Source organism: Crocodylus siamensis, chromosome 2 (assembly GCF_052110815.1).
Source record: "Crocodylus siamensis isolate JL-2025a chromosome 2, ASM5211081v1, whole genome shotgun sequence".
Lineage (NCBI taxonomy): Eukaryota > Metazoa > Chordata > Crocodylia > Crocodylidae > Crocodylus > Crocodylus siamensis.
The window spans coordinates 278502960-278525165 of record NC_143396.1 but is presented as its reverse complement, the minus strand read 5'-3'; the positions used below and the strand labels follow the sequence as shown (position 1 = coordinate 278525165).

At 43.3% G+C, this 22206-nt stretch overlaps 1 protein-coding gene across 1 annotated transcript; it reads right to left on the bottom strand.

Annotated features, from left to right (window-relative positions):
* Positions 1-371: 371 nt before the first annotated feature.
* C2H14orf180 (chromosome 2 C14orf180 homolog) lies at positions 372-19583 on the bottom strand. The gene is made up of 5 exons (XM_090035008.1): positions 19482-19583; positions 18216-18382; positions 11544-11670; positions 9346-9372; positions 372-2205 (listed from the first exon to the last, which is right to left on the bottom strand). The coding sequence occupies exons 1-5, from the start codon at positions 19531-19533 to the stop codon at positions 2003-2005; spliced, it is 576 nt and encodes a 191-aa protein (XP_089891134.1). The 5' UTR covers positions 19534-19583; the 3' UTR covers positions 372-2002.
* Between the last annotated feature and the right edge of the window lie 2623 nt (positions 19584-22206).

The following is a 22206-nucleotide window of genomic DNA, read 5'->3' as shown; positions in this document are numbered from 1 at the left end:
TGGCACTTGGCATACCAACTGTCTGTTTGGAAAGAGCTCCCTATTTTTAATGTGCTGTTTACATATATTATGGCCTAGATCCAAAAAAAAAAAAAAAAAAGTGCGGGGGGGAAAGGGAAAGGATACAGGAGGTCCGAGGGATTATGGGTTATGGGTACTTACCCACTTATCTTATTAAAATACAACTCCATAATTTTTTTCAGAAAATACCTAAATGTATTAATGAGTCACTGACACAAAAGTTATAAATCTCTTCTCTTTATTGCTTAAAAAAGGAAACTCGGGGGAGAGACAGTGGTACAGCATATCCTGTTAGGCTGTGACACATGAGCAGTTTGTATAAAAAAATCACAAGGCTGAATTCTTCTCCCTGACTCCTGTGCTGGTGGCTTTTCAGAGGCTTTTGCCTCTAGGCCTCTGACAGGCTAAGATGAGCATCAAATTAGCCCTTATGTCACTTCTTCCTATGCTTAAATCTGAGCGCAATAATTTGTTTGACCTCATTTCAATTAAGATGCTGTATGCCTTCCTTATGAGGAAAGGTGTCTCTCCTTGTTCGCGTTTAATTCATGGGCAGTCAGTGGTCTGCTCAGAAAATGATTTGCTGTGGCACTGCAGTGCCATGCTGACATTTTTGTCAATCCAAAATTAAAAGTAGGCCAATCGCAATACCAGAACACTGCTCTGTGATCTTGTAAATATTGCTGACCATCTTCTCGGGTGGGTGGATGGGTATTTCCCTCCCCCGCCCGCTCCTACAGACTCTCAGATCATCTTTATCTTTCTAAATATAAGCATGTACTTTGTCAGACTTGCTCCTTTAACTTTACTTGACACAAAATTAAGGGAAGAAAAAGCTGGCAATGTGGATATTTATGTTTACAGAAAATTGAAGTCCATGGAAAGCTGTTGTTCATGGACACAACTTGTTTGGTTTTCCTTTCTTGGATGTCACCCTCCAAATGCTGGGGTCCGCTTGGACATGCACAAAAGGGGAGGTCCGTATTTATTGCAGCAGCAGCCCTGAAATAATTCCCTTCAGAGATATACTTTGTATGGTATGGTAATAGAGGCCACAAAGATACCATCTACCTCCCTAAACTGTCAATAATTGAATGAGGTAAGGCCTTAAACTGCAATTAAACAGGTGTGGACTAAATGCATGATCTTTGACTAGATACAAGCTGGAAATAAACTGAAGATGTTTGGTGATGTCATAAACCTTGTAAACTCGGCTCCTGAGATTTATGGACTGAATCAAACTCACAGGATAAAACTACTGACTTGATAATTAACCTGGAATTCAATTCAATTATGTATGATATTAGGCAAATTACAATTTACTGTTTAAATGAGTTTCCATGCTCTCTTTCACACCCATGAGTCAAGTGTAACATTTCCGAGAGATGTCTTTTGTCCATGTAGCAGGCAGCATGAAGGGGAATGAGTCATCTGCCAAGGTTTTATTTGCACTGATTGTACATGTGTTTAAATAGATGGGCTTGTCGAGCCTTCAGCCAAAAGAGTGGCATTGGCTCAGTCATTCAGCTTTGCTTCAACTTCTCCAAAATCCACATAAAGGTGAGTTGATGGGGGGGCGGGGAAGAGGTGGGTCTTGTGATTAAGGCCCTGACATGCCATGTAGGTACAACTCCTGCCCCTGCTGGGCAGTAAGACCCTGGACATATCAATTAAACCCTCTGTGTTTTTGTTTCTTCTCTCTTTAGTTTATATACCAAGTAGGCCAACAGAGACCTGTTTTTGGTTTGGACCCCTGGATACTACCATAACTCACACAATAAAAATAATAAAAGAAAAGGAAAGCAATTGTCTATGGGAATAGGAAAGTGCACAACAAGGGCAGGTTTATTATTCTTCCAGGGGAAGACTAATGCATTCTCTGATGTCTGGCTGGAGTGGGCTTTGAACCTTTCACAGCAATACATGTTTAGATGCTATCCAAGAGGATCTTTGTGTCGGGCTACACCAACAACAGACACAGTTATTGCCTCATAAACCATGTCCAGCATTTCAGAGCAACATGTCTTATCTGAAGAAAGATGATAACGAGCTGGGATTGAAATTCTTCCATGACTTTGAAATTTTGCTTCACGCTGCTGTAGTACAGACTCACAGCCAGGATGAGTGTGATACAGAGCAAAAGCCACAGGAACGTAGGCAAACCAGTGGATGAACTGTCATGGACTGAAAAAGATTGAGAAGAGAGAAGAGAATGGGATTATTTTAGTGCCATTTTAACCCTCTCCCAAATTTGACCTCCCACTGCTGGCTTTGCTCTGGTTTTCTGGGAGCAGCAGGTTAGTCGGTGCTTTGGTTCTGAGAACTTCTTTCTGCATCGGCTCTGTGGCAGTGAGTCACACCCCCCTGCAGAAGATACTGAATGACTATAAAAGATGTGCCCTAATGGCACATTAAAAGGATTTAATTATATACAGTAAGAACAGGATTACCAGAGCTAATGCATGTTCTCAAATTTCCTTGCGGCAATTATTTTTTTTTGTAGTTTTAAGCAAAACACTCAGTTAAATACTAGAGAATATTAAGCAATCACTGCTAATTATTTAATGCTTGCAGACGTTCCATAGAGAGAGAGGCGGGCACCAGATGACTTGCTTTTTCCTTGTAACACTGGCTCATTGTGGGCCCTGCTAATGAGAAGAAGGGGCCTAGCATCTGAGAGTCAAATTTACAGAGCTTCGGTGATTCTCACCTGTCTCTTGGGGTTAAATAAATTAACCCCCTTGGAACGGCCTCTGTTTGCACTTACAGGGCATACGCTGTAAATATTTTCCCTTGTTTTTATAATCCAAGGAATGATGTCCTGCTTTCTATTTGATCTGAGCAACTCCACTGCAGTGTTCTCAGAGGGCTGGGTAGAAATAACCGGGCCAAATGGAAAGTTAGATTTAAAATTGAATCATCCCCCTCTTTTAACCCAAGCGATCGATCCATTTTCAGGGTCCTGCAGGTTGCTTCCATTAGAGGATTGTTAGCGGAGCCAGGTTTTACCCTGCAGCATTGCTGTTTGCATACCAACATCCCCTTTCCGTAAATGCAGCGGGAATCAAACAGGGATACTACATTTCTTTTAGAAATACTTGGCTTTCTCTTGATGTCCACACTTTTAATGGTTGTTCCATGGCCCTATGGCTTTCTGCCTACATCTGCGTTGTTTTTCTGTCAGGACCCCACACAATCAGAGTCAACTTGAAACTTAATGTCTATGAAACTTTTCCTGAAGCCTTTCTTTGACTCTCTGCTTTGAATGGTGCTTGCTGTTTCAGCTGTTAGGGTTCTCAGAGGAGCCTGGTTCTTTAATGCTAACGTTAGTGTGAAGAAAGCAGTCATGCAGCTCTTGGTCCTATCGGTTATAAAGGCATTTAGTCAAACCCATGGCATTTCTGTGGTATATCTTAGCACCACATTGATGGCACCACGAATAAGAGAGGCATGGCATTAGAATCATTACGGCATCCCTGTTTCACAGGGAGATAGCTCCTTCCTGCCTGCTACTGGCTGGTTAAACTGGCACTATAACGGGTTGGTAGCATTGGACCATTGGCTAGGATCTGGCCCTTGGTGTCTCGGATACCCTAGCTTCTGAAGATACCGAGAAGATGGGGGCTTTAGGATGTTTCTCGTTCTGCAGAAGTTTTTATGGGCTCATACACCTTGTTGCAAGTAGAGAACAGCATAACAGTCTGCAAAGGAAGCGTACATTCTGCCGGCTGCTGCACCGGTACTGCCGAGTGCAGGGATGGGCAGATGTGGAGAAAGGGTTTTGGTGGTAAAAGCTAGAAATGAAGGCACGAGCAGTTGTTTGAATGAATTAAAACCAGAGCGGTATTACTGCTCCGTTTTGTGAGGTGGGATCACGGGGGTTAATATGATGGGCCAGATCCTGCATGCAAAAGTAGGTTGGTGCAGCTATCCTGAATTTAAGGATGATGATGGCTTTATCCCTACAGTGTTTGCCAGTGTGCAGCTGTACAGACGGAGACACCCTGCACCCCAGTAAGGCAGAGAAGAGTTAATCTTATTACACAGGCAAGGGAAGAGAGACTCAGATAGGGCTAGACTCCAGTTTGACCGTCTCTTCTGAGTCAGGAGTGAAGCACAGTTGTGCTGCCGCAGGGCTCTCCCCCCTGCTCTGGGAAGGGAGGAAGTTAGTTTAAACTTTTTCCTGGAGTCTCTTTGCCCAGCCATATATTCTGCTTGTGAAGGTGGTTCTCTATTGCCAGCCCCATCCCCTCTTGTCCCCATTACTAGGGAAAGGCAGGCAAGTATCCTCTGCTCTCCTCACTGCAGCTGGAGTCACAAGCTAAGTATCACAGAGCACGAGAGTGAGGCAGCAGGGCTTTAATGCCATTATTTTTGCCTTAAAGCTTGTATTCAGCAAAGACGTTCTGTCACTCCTGCAGCAGAAGCCAGAGTTTGTTGCTTACTCAGCACGTCTACACGAGGCGCTACATCGCCGTAGCTCATTGCTATTGCACTAATTGTGATGCCACCACTACCGCGCAGTAACAATAAGTACTGCACAATAGCTCATTGCTACTGCACAGTAGGGTCGGAAATGACCTGTGTGTCGCCAGGACTGTGCAGTACCGGTGGGTACTGTGCAGTCACTTAGTACTTGCTCTAGCCAGGGGCATGTGTAGTCGTGCCCAACTGAAGCCTCCAGCTTGGTTGAATTTGTCCCAGCACAGAGAGCAAATCTGCAGGCCTTGGCAGCCTTGCTCATATCTTTCTATAACCACATCTGGTCCACACAGCTCCTTCCCTGTACAGCGGAGAAAGGGCTGGGACCATCTACCCTCAGCAACTTGTCTGGAGCTCACACAGGAAGCCTGTGAAACAACTCAACTCTCCCACCCCTTTGTCTTGTGCTCTAGTCACAAACCCATTCTTCCTTTTCCCTGAATGGGAAAATATGTCTCCAAGCATAAGGTCCTTGAGTACATGGTCACTGCACCGTCTGTATTATTTCATAAAGCACTATGAGCATGAAATGTGCTATATAAAAACCCAATTCATGCCTGCATAAAAACACCCCACTACAGAGTGCAACTATTTGCTTGCCATACACACATAATCAATAAAAAGATAAAAATGTGGTGTGCATTGTTATGGGTAAAGGACCAACATTAGCTGTAACATATTTAAATTAGCTTCTATTACTAGCCCTGGAATATGGAACAGTCAATTAAGCTGTCATACAGCTATACACAGAGGAAGGTAAAAGCCATAAAACCAAGCAACAAACACATAATAATGTATCAAAAAGTGTGCCGGGAGAAGGTGGAGTGCTAATAGCCAGTCATTTTAAAGCTAACCAGAAGCCAAATCAATGTTCTGTAATAGAGCTGGGTGAATTATTTGTGGCAAATAATTTATTCATTTGAATGTAGCCCTTCTTTCTGCTTGCAAATTATCTGTGAACAGACTTTGATTTTTATAAATTTGTTAGTTATTTGGAATTATTCTACAAATGGTTTATGTGGACACATTTTATCCTGTGGATTGCTCACCAGTTCTTCCCTCCACAGCTATCTGCTATTCAGACTCCAATATTTCAACCATACCATTGGTTTCCTGAATCAGATGGTATTGTCTCTGGCTCTTGATTGGGTGACACACTTCAGTAAAAAGGCAGTGCCATTTTCAGCATACTGAAGCATTTGGGGGAGTGTATTTCTTTGCTGACTTCATCCCTTTTTATTCACTCTTTTTTGAAATCCCTAACAGCCCTCCCCTTTCCCCCGACCGCCAATTTACAGTGTCTTATGCCTGAAGAAGACTCCGTAAGAACGCTGTGTGTGTGTGTGTGTGTGTGTGTGTCTGTGGGGGGGTTACATTTCAGACAAAAATGTGGATATTCGTTATCCTCTGTTCATGTTGAAAGTCCCCACTCCACGATTATAAAGTTTTAATTAATGAGCAGGAAAAATAGCCTGAAGCACAGATGAACCACAGCGCCCAGATATACTGTATTTTCTGGTATATAAATGAACTCTTGAAAAAGGATAAAATAGTAGGAAAATCTACTTTGCACAAATGCCGTTGAGTTTTGAGCAACTTTTATTACAAAGATTTCGGGGGGGGGCGTTGTTGTTTTTTTTTATATAACATCTGTGTATAAGACATTACTTTTAGACTTTCTTCTGCGGAAAATATGCCACTTATCTATTGGAAAAGACAGACAGATCAAAAAAATTGAGATTTATTTAAACTATTTTAAGGCTCAGGTATGTTCACATTCCTAAAACTCAGCATACCCTTTTACCATCTGGACACAAAAAAAAAAGGAATAAATCACTGGCTAAATGACATGTTAGAAACAAGTGTTGGAGTGATATTGTAGCTGTGATGGTCCAAGAAATATACAAGAAGCAAAGATTTTTTTTGAGTGATATCTTGTATAGTACCAACTGACTAGTTGAGAAAGATCTTCGACAGGGACCTGAGGAGGGGTACCTGGTCCTTAAAAACTTGTCTAAGATGTCTTCCAGCTATACAGTTGGTCCAATAAAAGATATCACTCTTAAAACTCCTTGCCTCTTGTTAGAAATTTTACATTCTGGTCCTAGCCTGGTAGCTTATATTAATATATTTTAGGGCAAAAAAGTAGGTGCAGGTTTTTCGTTAAGATACGAAAGCCAAGTAGCTAAAGCAAATTGGTGGTTTGCTCTGCTGTTGCTTACACATGTTGAATCTGGTGGCTAGCAGAAGGCTGCTCTGTGACCTGGACTCAGGAAATCTAGTTCTGACATGGCTTTCCCATGTGGTCTATGGGCAAACAAGAACAATTGAGAAGATGGAGCTTAACAGCTGTCTGTGGCTCCATTCCCGGTCTCTCTTGTCTATATTGACTGGAAGTTTCATAGTTTCATAGTTAGACGTAGGGTCGAAAGGGACCTGAGCAGATCATCAAGTCTGACCCCTGCCATGGCAGGAAAGAGTACTGGGGTCAAACGACCCCAGCAAGGTGATTGTCTAGCCTCTTCTTAAAGATCCCCAGGGTAGGAGCCAGCACCACTTCTCTTGGAAGTTGGTTCCAGACCCTAGCCGCCCTGACCATGAAGTCGCACCTCCTGATATCTAATCTGAATTTACCCTCTGCCAGCTTGTGACCATTATTCCTGGTCACTCCTGGCAGTGCTCAGGGGAACAGGGACAATGCCTGCTGGTCCCCTCGGATGAGTTTGTAACAGGCCACTAGATCCCCCCTCAGCTTTGTCTTGTGGAGGCTGAACAGGTTTAGGTCCCATAGCCTCTCCTCGTAGGGCCTGTCCTGCTGCCCCCGATCATGTGAGTGGCCTCCTCTGGACCCTCTCCATGCTGTCCACATCCCTCCTGAAGTGCGGTGCCCAGAACTGGACGCAGTACTCCAGCTGTGGCCTGACCAGTGCTGCATAGAGGGGGAGGATCACCTCCTTGGACCTGCTTGAGATGCATCTATGGATGCATGGCAACGTGTGGTTGGCCTTCCAGAGAGGTGGTGCTCTCACCTTCCCTGGAAATCTACAAGAGGAGACTGAATAGGCACCTGGCTGGCGTCTTATGACCCCTGCTACACGCAGTGCTCCTTCCTGCCCATGGCATGGGATAGGATTAGATGATCTGTCTAGGTCCCTTCCAACTCATTGATTGTATGATTCCTGACTGCATCCCTACTCTGCCGGCCCATGTTCATCTTGGAGTCAATGATGACTCCAAGATCCTTTTCTGCCTCTGCACTGATTAGAAGGGAGTTCCCCAGCCTGTAGGTCTGGTGCTGGTTCTTCCTCCCCAGGTGCAGCACCTTGTACTTGTCAGTGTTGAATCCCATCCTATTCTCATCTGCCCACCCCTGTAATCTGTCTAGGTCCGATTGCAGCCTATTCCTTCCTTCTAGCGTGTCCACATCACCCCACATCTTAGTGTCATCAGCAAATTTGAACAGGGTGCTTTTTACACCCTCATCCAAGTCACTGATGAAGATGTTGAACAGTGCAGACCCAAGGATCGAGCTCTGGGGGACCCCGCTGCCCACATCCCTCCAGGTCAAAAATGATCCATCCACCACCACTCCCTGGGTGCGGCCCTCCAGTCAGTTGGGGACCCATTTGACTGTGTAGGTGTTGACACCACGGTCTCCCAGTTTTTTAATAAGAACGAGGTGGGAGTGTTGAAGGCCTTCCGAAAGTCCAGGAAGACTACGTCCACTGCTACCCCTGCATCTAAGGATTTGGTGATCTGATCATAGAAGGCCACCAGGTTGGTCTGACAGGACCTGCCTCTAATGAACCCGTGTTGGTTGCCCCTAAGCATAATCTCTCCTGCTGGCCCCTCGTGGACATGTGCCAGGATAATTCTCTCAAAAAGCTTACCCAGGATCGAGGTAAGACTAACTGGCCTATAGTTTCCTGCTTCCTCCCTTTTTTGAAGATGGGAACCACATTGGCCCTCTTCCAGTCCTCTGGCACCACACCAGAGCACCATGAGTGCTCATACAGCCATGCCAGGGGTCCCGCAATGGCCTCAGCTAATTCCTTCAGCACTCGGGGGTGGAGATCGTCCAGACCAGCTGATTTAAATACATCCAGGCCCTCCAGAAGTTCCCTGACTAGATTCTTCCTGACCCTTGGCCTAGGTGCACCTCCCCTGGGGCTTGATGGGGGCTGGGGGAGGGGCCTGATCCGGTCCCTGCTCAGGAAAATGGAGGCAAAGAAGTCATTAAATAGGTTAGCTTTGTCGTCCGGTGTGATGACCAAATTTCCCAGTGTGTCTTTCAGGGGTTCCATGTCTTTTAGTGCGGGGTCTCTCTTACTGTGTATGTAAACGATGGTTGGTAAAAGAAGACCCTGAGTATGGTTGGGACCATCATAATGTATTCTTATTAATTGCAGTTAGATTCATGGTTGCTTTACAGACAAAACGGAAAAAACAAATGATTTCCACTACTCCCATTTATCAAAAAATTGCAGATTCAACATGTGTGAGCAACAGCAGACTGAACTACCATTTTGCTTCAGCTACTTGGCTTTCTTATTTTAATGAAAAACCTGCGCCTACTTTGTTGCCCTAAAATATATTAATAAAAGTTCATTGGATTTAATTCTTGTTTCCACTGTTTGCCTAACTTGATGTGTTGTTTAAGAACCGAAGCAGGATCCCTCATGACTCATGTTTCATATGCAGGGGGGAAAAACAGCTCTACTGATGGTGTGTAATAATGCCGATTCATAGAGTGTATTTGCGCAATTAGTCCCAGCAGCAGTAAAGCAATCTCAGGTTAGTGCCATGGATGACTCACAGTTAAAATGCAGAGCTTCAACTTACCAACCATGTACTCACAGCAGGAAATACCTAGAAAATAGAATGAAAATGTTCTTACATGCTAAGAAAGGCCTCCTCAGGGTAGCAGAATGAAATGGCAAACAAGATAGGAAGCCTGGCTGTATTTTGAAATTGTCCATTTGCACAACTGTGTTGCAGAGATTGGACCATATCCTCAGATAGCCCTTCTAACTTTGGAGCCATGCCAGACGAGGCTCTGGCCCACTGAGTGAAATGGGCTGCTTAAAAATTGCGTGTGTGGAAACGTAGAAGCATTTCAGGATGAAATAGAAAACACACAATGATTGCATAGAATTTAAGGTCCTATGACTGTCTGGTTTGCAACGGGAAAAGGATTTTTGGATTCTGACAGAAAAGAAACTCCTTATTTGAATAATTTCTAGAATGAAAATGAGATAGACCAGCAGGCTGGGGAAAGAATTTAAGTTTAAAAACAAGTGTTGTTGTTATATAGATACATCATCTAGCAACGTCCTGGAACAAAGTATGTTTGGCAAATGTACTGCTAGCACAATCCAGGAGGAAAAGTACAGAGAATGGAAAAATGTCAGTGGTGCCAACAAGCTTTCTCTTACCAACCTCTAACTGAATTATTTTAACAGTGCTGTATGGACAAACAGCAAGGTAACCTTAATCACAGGCTGTTTGTAATAAAGAATATTAATAATAGGCTTGGATGTGAAAAGCTGTGAATTTTTCACGTGAGCTAAACAAAGTGGGCCCAATTTTCTTCTCACTTGCTCATCACTGAAGATTACTTGTAAATGAGAGGAAAAATTGGGCCCCGATTGGGCCCCTTCTGAGTTTTAAGACTCTCCTTATGCCTGAAGAAGGGTGTTTGTGCCCGAAAGCTTGCAAAGAACAATTTTTCCAACTGTTTAGTTGCTCTAATAAAAGATAGCACATCTACCCAAAGAACCCTGTCTGCCTGTATTGCAACTATACCTTCTCCGTATTTCCAGTTTCTGTACAGACAGAACAGGAATTGATGATTTATACAAATGTTAATTATTTGTTATACCTTCATCTCACTGAATGCTCAAGTGTCCTGTAATGTACATTAGTAGGGTAGTACATCAAAGTCAGAGACATCTATTGAGGTGTGAGGTACACAGGATAACCAGTGTGCATGCTAGTCTGTAGGGATAAGGAGACAAAGCGACAGCTTGCCAGCTCAGATTAAGTCTCCTTTGTGCAGAAAGACAAAAAATGCACTTACACCTAGCCTAAAGGAGTTCCCTTCCCTCTCTCCTCCATGTAGTGGGTAAGCTGGATGAGGCTGGGCTAGAAAGTGGCATCCAGGTTGCACTGTGCTCTGTCAAACCCAGGTCATTCAAATATTCTCTAACAGTGGTTCTGAACCTTTCTTGTACCAGGACCCATTTATAAGCATCGATGGCTAAAAATGCCCTTCACTCCTGACCCGTTGCCTCCCACCCCCTGGCCCCAGGCCCCCAGTGTGTGGGGTGGGGTGGGGAGGGGCTCCCAAGCAGGGCCTTCCAGGCTGAAGCTCGGCCAGTTTACAGAGGAAAAGCCACAGTTTCCCTCATTTTCTTTTTTAAAGGAGAATCCATTTTTAAAGTGTGTTGATCCATTTATAAAGTTTATTCGTGACCCTTTTGTATATTCTCGCAACTCACTTTGGGGCCACTTTTGGGTTGAGAAACACTGCTCTAGATGACTTCAGGGGGTCAGAGTTAGCTGCTCCAATTTGTGCTTGGGTCTAATTTGCTCCCAAGGAAAAATGGATTAGCACTACTTCTGCTGAGAACTGAGTGGCGCTCTCTGTTCCAAAGTATTGTTCTGCTTGACACTGAGATCCCAAAGCATACTGCTAACAGATCCTGCTGAAGACTGATATGGAAAGATGAGAGGAATAGTAAGGTCGCACCTGCACAGCAGCTGCTTTCTAAATTGGAAGGAGTATAGCTACATCCGCTTGGTGCTGTAGTCAAGCTAATTAATAGTTGTGACAGTGGTGCTAATTAGCGTGCCTGAAACACCACGTGGATGCATCTACATTGCTTCTAGTTTCAGAAGGAGCTTGCAAAGAATAGCAGAGCATGCCTGAGAGTATCACTGCCAGAAACTGTATATTTTCTGGGTAGGCATGGTTTAAGAATTTGAAAGATAATGCTACGCTTGGGAGAGTCTGTGCTGTTTTAGTATCTTAAACATACCATGTTCATGGATCTCTTCTGGCTCCTGAAACCGAACTCTTCTCTCGGATTTTCGCTTTTCACCCACAGCTTGGTTCACAGGTGGCCTTTTTCTCAGTATTGAAGGAGGACAGTTACTACAATTTGTCTAAGGAATTGATCCAAACAAAAATGCTGTTATTCAAATCGGAGTGTTGCGTTCTGAGTTAAGCCTTGTGTTTTTGCTGGCTTTATTCACAGTGCCCTTCAAAGAACATGACTTATAACACACCGGTTGTAACACTGTTTACAGTCTAATCATTGTAATATTTACAGAAAAGCAATCCTGCACTTCCTTTTAGAGGTTTGATCTTTAGCTCTTCTGTAACTGTCATCTCCAGAAGAAACAACCAAATGGAACAACTTGGTTAAAAATAAAAATCCAGGAGCTGCAGGTCTTGTAACAATTGTCTGTTTTGTGACAGGCAACAGTTCAAATGGGATAATTCTACATTTTAAAGTGTTATGTAAAAGGTGCTAGCCTTATGAGGCTAGAAAAACCTAAACATGGCATGAAATACATGCATCACATGCCTGGGATTTTTTCAGAATATTCTTCCAAGTCAAGGAGATCCATTATAGCTGATCATATAGCATTTTAACAACTGATCCAGTATAGTAGTCCCATGTTTGTCTATCATCCAGATGTTTATGATATAGTAACTCATTTACACTTTGATATCATATTTATATTGTCTTTTTGACTTGCTTGAAAACAGTATTCAAGTATAGATTATAGGATCAGACTGTTATAGATTCCTCCAAACACCAGTGATATGAAAATTTCCACTTAATAGATTTTAACAATATACTGATACAGTGCATCAGTAAACTGTTGAGAAGTATATATGACATGCAGACTCTGAGAGAGTTTGAAAACAGATATATGCAACTGAACTCCAACTAGCTTCGAGCATCAAGGACAATAAAAAGTCCTTTTTCAGATATGTGGGGAGCCGGAGGAAAAGCAAGGGCAACATTGGACCCCTGCTGAACCAGATGGGGCAACTGACAACTAACCCCCAGGAAAAAGCCAACCAATTAAATAGGTACTTTGTGTCAGTCTTTCATCAGTCCCATGGGACGCCCATGCTGGCTACAGGACAGGGAGGTCTGAGTGAGGGAGATCCCCTGCCCTCCATCAACGCTGACCTCGTGCAGGAACACCTTGAGAGGCTGGATACCTTCAAGTCAGCCGGCCCTGACAACCTGCACCCCAGGGTACTCAAGGAGCTGGCGAGCATCATAGCCCAGCCCCTGGGACAGATCTTTGAAAACTCCTGGTGCTCTGGTGTAGTGCCCGAAGACTGGAAGAAGGCCAATGTGGTGCCGATCTTCAAGAAAGGGAGGAAAGTGGATCCAGGTAACTATAGGCCTATCAGCCTGACTTCTATCCTAATGTCCTGAAGAAACAAATGAGCCCTGATTTTAGGGTTTTAGCTCTGATTTTAAAAACAAGCTGAGAACATTTCCATGTGATATCATGCAAATTCAGACAGTCAGGTGTTACATGCCAGTGCTACAAAACTGCATCATAATTATTTACCAATACAAAAATAAAGGCATAACTTCAAAGAACAATCTGAAATCTCTTTAGAAAAATAAGAGGAGACTGAAATTAAGTACTACTAAAAATGACAGAATTGACTAGAATATATACACAACTAGTTGAAAAACACTTGGAAATATACTTCACAATGTCTCTAGGTTCAATTATGCAGCTTTTGAATGCTAAATAAATTAAACAGTGGGAAAAGGCATCTTATAACACATTTCCAAACTTGACCAAAAATATATCTGAAACTAAGCAACAATCTGAGGAATTATGGAACGATTAAGTCATAACTTCAGCTAAAAAAAAATTAAATGGTTAGCATCTCACATTGTTGCAGTGAATGAGATCACAGTGACCCATGCACTCCTGGAGCTTTGGTGAAGTGCCCGAAGACTGGAAGAAGGCCAATGTGGTGCCTATCTTCAAGAAAGGGAAGAAAGTGGATCGGGCTAACTATAGGCCCATCAGCCTGACTTCTATCCTCGGGAAGATCTTAGAAAAGTTTATTAAAGAGGTCATCCTTAATAGACTGGCCGACGCCAACATCCTAAGGGATAGCCAGCCAGGGTTTGTTGCAAGTAGGTCTTGGTTGACCAATCTCATTTCCTTCTACGACAAGGTGACCTATCACCTTGATAAGGGAGAAAAGATTGATGTCATATATCTTGACTTCAAAAAAGCCTTCGATCTGGTATCCCATGATCACCTCTTGGCAAAACTGCCAATTGTGGCCTTGGGTCCACCACGATCCGCTGGCTGGGAAACTGGCTCCGTGGTCGGACCCAGAGGGTGGTAGTTGCTGGCAGTCACTCATCATGGTGCCCTGTGACCAATGGGGTCCCTCAAGGCTCTGTCCTTGGACCCATACTGTTCAACATCTTCATTAATGATGTGGACATTGGAGTCAGGAGTGGACTAGCCAAGTTCGCCGATGACACCAAACTTTGGGGCAAAACATCCATATCAGAAGACAGGAGGGTGATCCAGGCTGACCTGGACAGCCTCAGCAAATGGGCGGATGAGAACCTGATGGTGTTTAACATTGTAAAATGCAAGGTTCTCCACCTTGGGAAGAAAACCTGCAGCACCCTTATAGGCTCGGCAGTGCTATGCTGGCTAGCACTACGGAAGAAAGAGACTTGGGGGTCATCACTGACCACAGGATGAACATGAGTCTGCAATGTGATGCTGCGGCTAGTAAAGCAACCAAAACACTGGCTTGCATCCATAGATGCTTCTCAAGCAAATCCTGGGACATCATTCTCCCCTTGTACTCGGCCTTGGTGAGGCTGCAGCTGGAGTACTGCATCTAGTTTTGGGCTCCACAATTCAAAAAGGATGTGGAGAAGCATGAGAGAGTCCAGAGTAGAGCCACATGCATAATCAGAGGTCAGGAAAACAGACCTTATGATGACAGGTTGAGAGCCATGGGGCTCTTTAGCCTGGAAAAGCGCAGGCTCAGGGGTGATCCAATGGCCACCTATAAGTTTATCAGGGGTGACCACCAGTATCTGGGGGAACGCTTGTTCACCAGAGCACCCCAAGGGATGACGAGGTCGAAAGGTCATAAACTACTACAAGACCGTTTCAGGCTAGACACAAGGAAGAATTTCTTTCCTGTCTGAGCCCCCAAGGTCTGGAATAGCCTGCCACTGGAGGTGGTTCAAGCACCTACACTGAACACCTTCAAGAGTAAATTGGATGCTTATCTTGCTGGGATCCTATGACCCCAGCTGACTTCCTGCCCTTTGGGCAGGGGGCTGGACTCGATGATCTTCCGAGGTCCCTTCCAGCCCTGATGTCTATGAAATCTATGAAATAATGTTCTATCATTTGAGAAAGTGTAAATATGGTTACATAGGTTTTCCCTGGTACATTTTTGTGTAAGGTCTATGGTGGTGGTGGTGACTTTTTCTTACAAGGGTCTAATCACCTCTTCAATCCTTCCGGGAACATTACATTTTACTCTTGGATAATGTTTGGTGTTCTTTCCTGTTTTTCATCTTGTTTCACTCAACTGTGCCCCATGCCCTCTTCTCTTCCAGATTTAACTCTTCTACCTTTTGCTACTTGTTTCTCCTGCCTAAAGCGATTTAAACCCACCTGTCACATACATGATCTAGTCAATTAAAGCATTGTGGGACTGGAATAGGACTGGCTTATTCTGTCAGACAGAAGTTTTCTCATTTTCCATGGAATAATTATATATTTTCTACAATCTACTGGCTTGGCCGTTCATCTGGGAGGAGAGAGACTTCCACTTCAGTCCTGATCACAGATCCACAGAAGTTTAAGGCTGGAAGGGACCTCATGAAATCATCAGGTCCAGTGAATACTTAATATAAAATGCTTACACCTCCACTGGAGTAGGGGCTGGACACTCCCAAAGTAGTGGCTTAACCATGATGCTATACAATCAGTCTTTCACTTTTTCTCTAGCCAAATAAATATTTAGTGCAGAATGCAACAGCTTCAACAAGAGAGCATTACAAAGCACCATCCCTAAATGCCCCATGGCGTTGAGAGCACTCACACAGAAGTTGGGAGTGCAAATACCCCCCAGGCAGAAGATGGAATTGAACCCAGGTCTCCCATATCCTGGATGAGTGGTCTAAGTACTGAGCTCAGATAAAAGAGAGGGTACCGCCACCACCACCCATTCCTCCTCCTGCTCCTCCTCCTCCAGCTGTGTGTGTGGGGCCCAAGCTAGCAGGTATGCTTGAGAGCACCAGCTAGACTAGGCTCTGCTGGTGAGAGGCAGAGAAATGCCTAGTGTGTGGATCCCAGTGGGGCTTCTCCGCACTGTCACAATTTAGACAGCTTTGAGCATGTCCAGATGCAGACCTTTAGGCACCTGGGGAAGTTTTCTGCTGAAAATTAGGCCCTGAGAGAATTAGGTGCCTCAGCAACTGAGTGAGGTTCTGAGTATGTGAATGTTGGAAGTAGGTGCTTAAAAAGTCAGTTAGGCCGGGCCTAAGTGCCTAAGACCATTTGGAGATCTAGTTCTAAGTATTTGGGTATAAATGCAGAACATCAGCTTCCCTATCTTAACTGCACAGATGCGTGGGGTCTATGTTGAACTGGGGTGCTTCTGGGGTGGAGTACAAGGGAAGCAAGTCTAGGAAGCTGTTAAGTCAGCAGAGACCCCCATGTGAAGCTGTCCAGTGAAAACCAAGTGGTTGGGAAGAGATGAGGATGGCTCAGGAAAAACCTTCAGCATAGCCTTTAGCAGGGAGGGCAGTGCACTCCATCTCAACACTGTAAAGCAGATGACTGAGAAGAGGAGAGGAGAGTTTATGCCCTGTGCACTGGCATTGGAGCAAGAAGGATGATACAACATAAGCAGGTACTTAGTGATATTACTGGATATGCATTTGAAAAGCAGGGGTTTCCTGTCAACTGGAAAGGAGTTGGATGGTGTAGACTGTAGATAAATATCTACGTATATAAATGTAAATGTCTATATACACATGAGGCTGTTCTTTTCCTGTCATGCTTGTTGCTTTTCCAGGATCATTTGGGTGTCCATTGTAGAAACCATTTGCAATCTCAAACTCTTGCAAATGGCAATGTTCTTAATCCTTCTTCTGTTGATATGTGGGCAGAAGCCATCAGGAAATGATATAGCTGTAGTGGGATCCCATATATCTCTCTCCAATACAGTTATGGCCTCACTTTATATGTTTTACAAATTAGATCCATTATTCTAGTAATAAAGTGGGATTTTAACATTAGACTTTTCTGCAGATATTATAATAAGATTATTGATAGATTTTTTAGTTGGGAAGGGAGGTGATTTATTGTCCAAGAAGCTTTAAAAGCCCCTTGTCAAATGCTGAAGGCCAGTCATCATTAAATATACATTTCCCAGTCAAAAACCCCAGCAGTGATTGCTGAAATGGGGTGTTTTTATTGTCTCTACTGCATAAATAGCACAAAAGGAGCTTATACTTTTGCTTTCCTGGGGCTGTTTATACACTGTGACATGGGTAACTGTTCTGTTTTTGCATTCTTCTGTGTGGCTTGATGAAGTCCCCATGAAGCAGTATCTTGTACCTGCCCCTTATATACGGGGAAATTTGAGTACAGACTTCCCTTGCTTTATGCGGGTTCTGCATGTGCAAATTCTTTCTAATATGATGACCCTTTTTATACCAAAAACTCATTATATGTGAGATAAATTCATGTGATCGCTGTGGTGGAAGCTCACAGTCCGCTGCTTTGTGCAGTGCATTGTGGGAGTGACACGCACCCAAATATAGTCTCCTGAGTGGATCTGTGCTCCTCACTCATCTGCAGCACATGTTTCTGCAGCTGTCAACCTCATTATGATAGTGCCCTGTGCTTGTGTGTACTGTGGCTGTTGGTGAGTACAAAAATTGTCTTGTAAAAGTCGTAGAAATGGGTCTGGGGGTCAGTACAGTCCAGGTCTTGGAACGTATCCCTATTTGTTACATTGTAAAGTGGGTTCCCTTTATGCAAATTCGAGTTATGCACCATTTTCCAGGAACGCATGTACAGCATAAGGCGAGGGAAACCTGTACTGGGTGGGATGAATAGACTTGATATTAATCTCGCTGACACCACTGCACAATCATTAGTGTCCAGATGGAGCCACTGGTTTTTCATGCACAGAGGGGATTGAGGCATGTAAGTTGTTTCTTGCTACTTGCATCTCTACTGACGGGATAGGGAGGGACAAGCAGCCTCGGCAGGGGGTCTACTGTCTGTTCTATTCATGTAGTTGGGGAATGGCCAGGCAGGAGCAAAGCATGGGCAGAGTCTTTACTCACTCCACCCAATGTGCTGGACCGCACAACGTATGGGGAAGTGCCAGAAAGAGGCCTGGTATCCTCATTTCCCCTTGGACAGCAAGTTCTCCTGACTTGTACCAGGTGAGGAACTAGCCTGGTGTTTGCCAAATGCTTGTTTCTTTTCTTCTTTCAAAAGTTATAGCTTTAAACCTTTTGCTTTTTCATTCATGGACAAGAAAGCTGTATTGATATGAGGAAAGAAACTTGGTTATGACGAGCTGGGATTTTTCACTGACAGCAATATGTGACTAGAGCTGTATGAAGTGCCTTGGGTATTGGCCTTACCATCTCTCTCCTGTGCATTGGGGTGCCTGCAGGTTCTTCCTCATGCTGCGACACGTCAGCAGCTTCAGGGCTTCTAAAACGATCTGACGATCTGCTCCCTGCTGCCTCCTGCAAGGTTTTCACAGAAGTTGTATCTGGACGTTCTGCCTTGCCCTGTCCCAACACATCTTTTTGGAGGGGAAAAAAAGAAAGGGTTTTTCTTCAAACTCAGCTCATATTACTATAGCCAGAGAAGTGCCAGAGTTTTTTGCTACCAGGGCTGGTCCAGGAAGTTACCTAGACGCTCCCAGAGGGCCCTGAGCACCCCTAAGGCACAAGTTTGTAAATAACCTTTCATTTAAAAATGTTTTCATTCTAATTTTGGTGAGTGATAGCAATGGGGGATAGATTCAGACTCTTGAAGCAGCCCTAAAGAACAGCTGATGCAAAGACTGCGCTGCTCCCAGGAACAGGTTCTGCCGGCAACAATTACTAACCGCACCTAGCCACGCACTAAGCTGCTCTGACCAGCAAATGGAGGTTGCTGGAGCCAAAGGTTCACCGTTCTCCATCTGCTCCAGGCAAATTGCCATGCTTACTACTTATAACCGTGTACTCAGAGGCATAACTGGGCAGCTGTGCACCCTAAGCAGCAGCAGTGCATAGGATAGCAGCTGTTATCAAGTTGCTACCAATGGCAGCTGCTATTTTGGTGCCCCCTGAACTAGGGCTGGTGCCTTGGTTTCCCCTACTTAGTTACATTACTGCCCATAGTAGCACAGGCAATAGATGTGTGTAAGGGTGTTCTTTATTCCCTCTTTAGTTTTGCATGTTGCATCATCCAAGTCGCAGTCCAGCATTAAGTGGCAGAGCTAGCGGGAAAAAGGGTGCTTTTCCTGTGAAATGAATCAACAAAAACAGAACTGTTTTCATGTTTGGTCATTTTTTTCTGGGAACATTTTTGGGAGGTTTTTTGGGGGAGGGAGGCGGGGAAGGGGAGGCAATACCTAAATTAAATATCTTCTGTTTTTCAGGGAAGGAAAACTGACTTTTTTGGTTTAAAAATATGCTTTTCAATGCCACCACCCTCCAAATTGAACCGAAATGATTTATTTCACAAAGACATCACATGAATTGAATGTTAATTTCCTATCCTAACAAGTTTTGAAGAACTGTCAAGCAGTTCCCATAGGTGAAGTTTTCATGTTGTCGTTCCCATGCTTTTATTGACAGGTGTTTGTTTCATTGATAGCAGTAGCTGCAAAGGTTTGAAGAAGTAGAGGTTACCTGGGTACTTGCATTCCAGCATGAAAAGATCCTCTGCATTTAAAAATCTCATAACAGCATTGGATCCATTCCTTCTAAATGCTTTTGATTTCAGTTTAACCACCTAAAATTGAATATACATTAGGTATCAAACACAGTTTAATATACAAGATGAATGATTTCATTAAAATAATGGTGGTGAGCTATATTAGGAACCAGACGAAGCTTAATATATGAGATGAACAATTTAATTAAAATACCTGTCGTGAACTTTTAAAGGGATCTTGAGGGAAAGAGGGAATGTTACAATATTGGGACAATCTTTCTGTAAAGTCTGGAGTATCTTTGATAACCAGGCCATCCTATTTTAAGTAGTTTTTCTCCCTAAGCTTTGATCTCGTCTCATGCAACATGCATTAGTAATAAAGCTGAACAAATATTTCATAAATGAATAATTTATTTGATGACTGCTTTTTGCTAATTGTCTGCAAATAGTTTTTGATGATTGAATACTAGCAACAAATTGGTTGCAAGCAGTATACAGAGACGAAGAATTATTCACAGCGATTACCCTCTGTATAACTCTGAATAAGCTTACAAAAATCACAAAATGCTCTATCAAAACAAAATGAAAACATTCAGCTAGTGAGTGGTGGATTTGCGCGGCATTGATTTCTAGAGGAATGCCAACATATACTTCACCATAATTTCCTGTGTTAAGAAGAAAAGAGAACTTTAGCATCTCGGATCCCACTGTAGCTGACTTCATATGGCCTGTACTGTATATGCAAATAGGTCTTTACAAGAAAACTGGGTCTAAGTGTTTGCTCAGCAGAAAAACAACACAAAACAGATACAAAACATGATTGACTTTTCAGCGAATAACCATGAACAGTCTACACAAAGGAACTGACTGCACATACAATACTTTCCTGCAATACTCCAATGGAAGACGTCTAGGAAATAAACATAGCCCGATAAAACAATTTTACGCTCAGAGGATAGCAGTGTAACCGTATGAACTCTTTTTCCATTTCCTCCTGCAGGAATAAATATTTTAGACAAGCAAAGTACTTTGTAAATGATGCCTTTGTGGGGATTCGTCTGGCCTGGTTCAATTATTTCGAAACCTAGCAATTTTCTCATATCATTGAATCTGGTTTTATTGCAAATAGGGTCATAGAAATAGTCAGTCATTGTGATAATGGACTTAGTTTATCTTAACTATTAACACTTCCAGTAGGTTTACACACACGTATGTATGCAATATTTATGTATATGCACAGTACATATATATTAATAATGAAGTAACTTTATCTTGAACAATCTGAAGACAAAATCACGTAATAGCATACAGTTAAGAGTGCAGTTGTAATTGGAAGCAGCATATCAGTATAACAGAAAAGAAAGGGACTAAATAAATTAGTAGAGAGTCTTCCATATCTCCTTCAACTTCCAGAGTGTCAAATGATCCTTTATTCAAAATTCCACCTTTCATGGTTCTGTGTACACTTGGTTAATAATTTAGCCACACATCTGTTTGCTGCCAGGTGAGTTTTGTGTTTGTTAATGTGATTTCTCGCCCCCTCCCTCCCCCCACCTCCCAGAGCTACATATGCATCAAGAAAAAAGTGCCCCAGAGTAAAAAATTGACACTGAAAGTACCCGAACCCTCTTTAGCTTCTGGAGAAACAAATCCAGTGCTGAAAGATGTGGAACACCTTATAAATGTATAATAGGGGATAGGTCCTCCCGGTGACACCTGCCAGAAGGGGCACCCTGCCCAGACATCCTGAAGGTGAATTATTGTGGGTGTGTTATGACCAAAAGGGTGAAGTAAAGCTTTCATGTGGATAGTACAGCTATTTCCATGGAGGTATTCTTTTGTTTTTAAAGCAAAAAGGAAGTGTAATAGAGGCTGATGAAACGTAGAGATGGTCCACTAAATTTTAAAATTACGTTACAGTGGTTGCATCTACACGAGACGCAGACTGTGCAGTAGCCCTGACTACTGCGCTGTAGCGTTGCATGGCAGGAAGCATGATGCAACGCTACTATGCGGTAGTCTTGGGCTACTCTGCAGTCAGCGTCACAAAAAAGCCATTCCTTGGCATGACTACACAGTAACTCTGGTTACTGCGCAGTTATTTAGTCCTTGCTTATACGAGTACTAAATGACCACACGGTAACGATGGCACAGTCAGCGTTTCACGTAGATGTGGTCTGTGAGTCCAGCTGGGAGATCAGCTTTCCATCATTTCAAAGTACATATGCCTTAATTCTATAAGTACTTAGAGACTTGTTGCATCAGGAGGCCAGCTGTCCTCCACAAAGGAAAGGAAAATGAAGGAATATGCTTTCCACGAAGAACCTGCCAGGCCAGACTTATCCCTGGGAACCTAGAGGCCTTTCACCCTATGTACTGCTAATCTGTTGTGAATGTTTAAATTATGGAATAGGTCTATATATTGTCCTTTGGTCCATGTGTTCAACTCCCTTCAATGTCCATGGTATGGACTGAGGATCCACCTGTGGATTGAGGATGACATGTAAACTGCTCTTTGCAGATGTCAGATGAAACATTTTAACAGCAAATACAGTAGTTCTCCATGAATCATTGTCATAGAGGTTTCTAACTGAAGACAGGATGTTGCCTTGAACCTATGCCAAAGCAGTCAAGAAGCAACATTTTCTTTTCTGGTTTATAGTGTTGGCTTTTACTCTTCAGGGCAAATCTGTACTTCAG

What these genes read in the sequence shown, in the direction of transcription:
- C2H14orf180 (XM_090035008.1), bottom strand. Translation starts at nt 19,533, where the DNA reads ATGAGATTTTTAAATGCAGAGGATCTTTTCATGCTGGAATGCAAGTAC. An exon ending in CAATGCACAGGAGAGAGATG is followed by an intron (nt 11,671 to 18,215) that starts GTAAGGCCAATA and finishes TCAATTCCTTAG; the next exon opens with ACAAATTGTAGTAACTGTCC. An exon ending in AGAAGAGATCCATGAACATG is followed by an intron (nt 9,373 to 11,543) that starts GTATGTTTAAGA and finishes TCTATTTTCTAG; the next exon opens with GTATTTCCTGCTGTGAGTAC.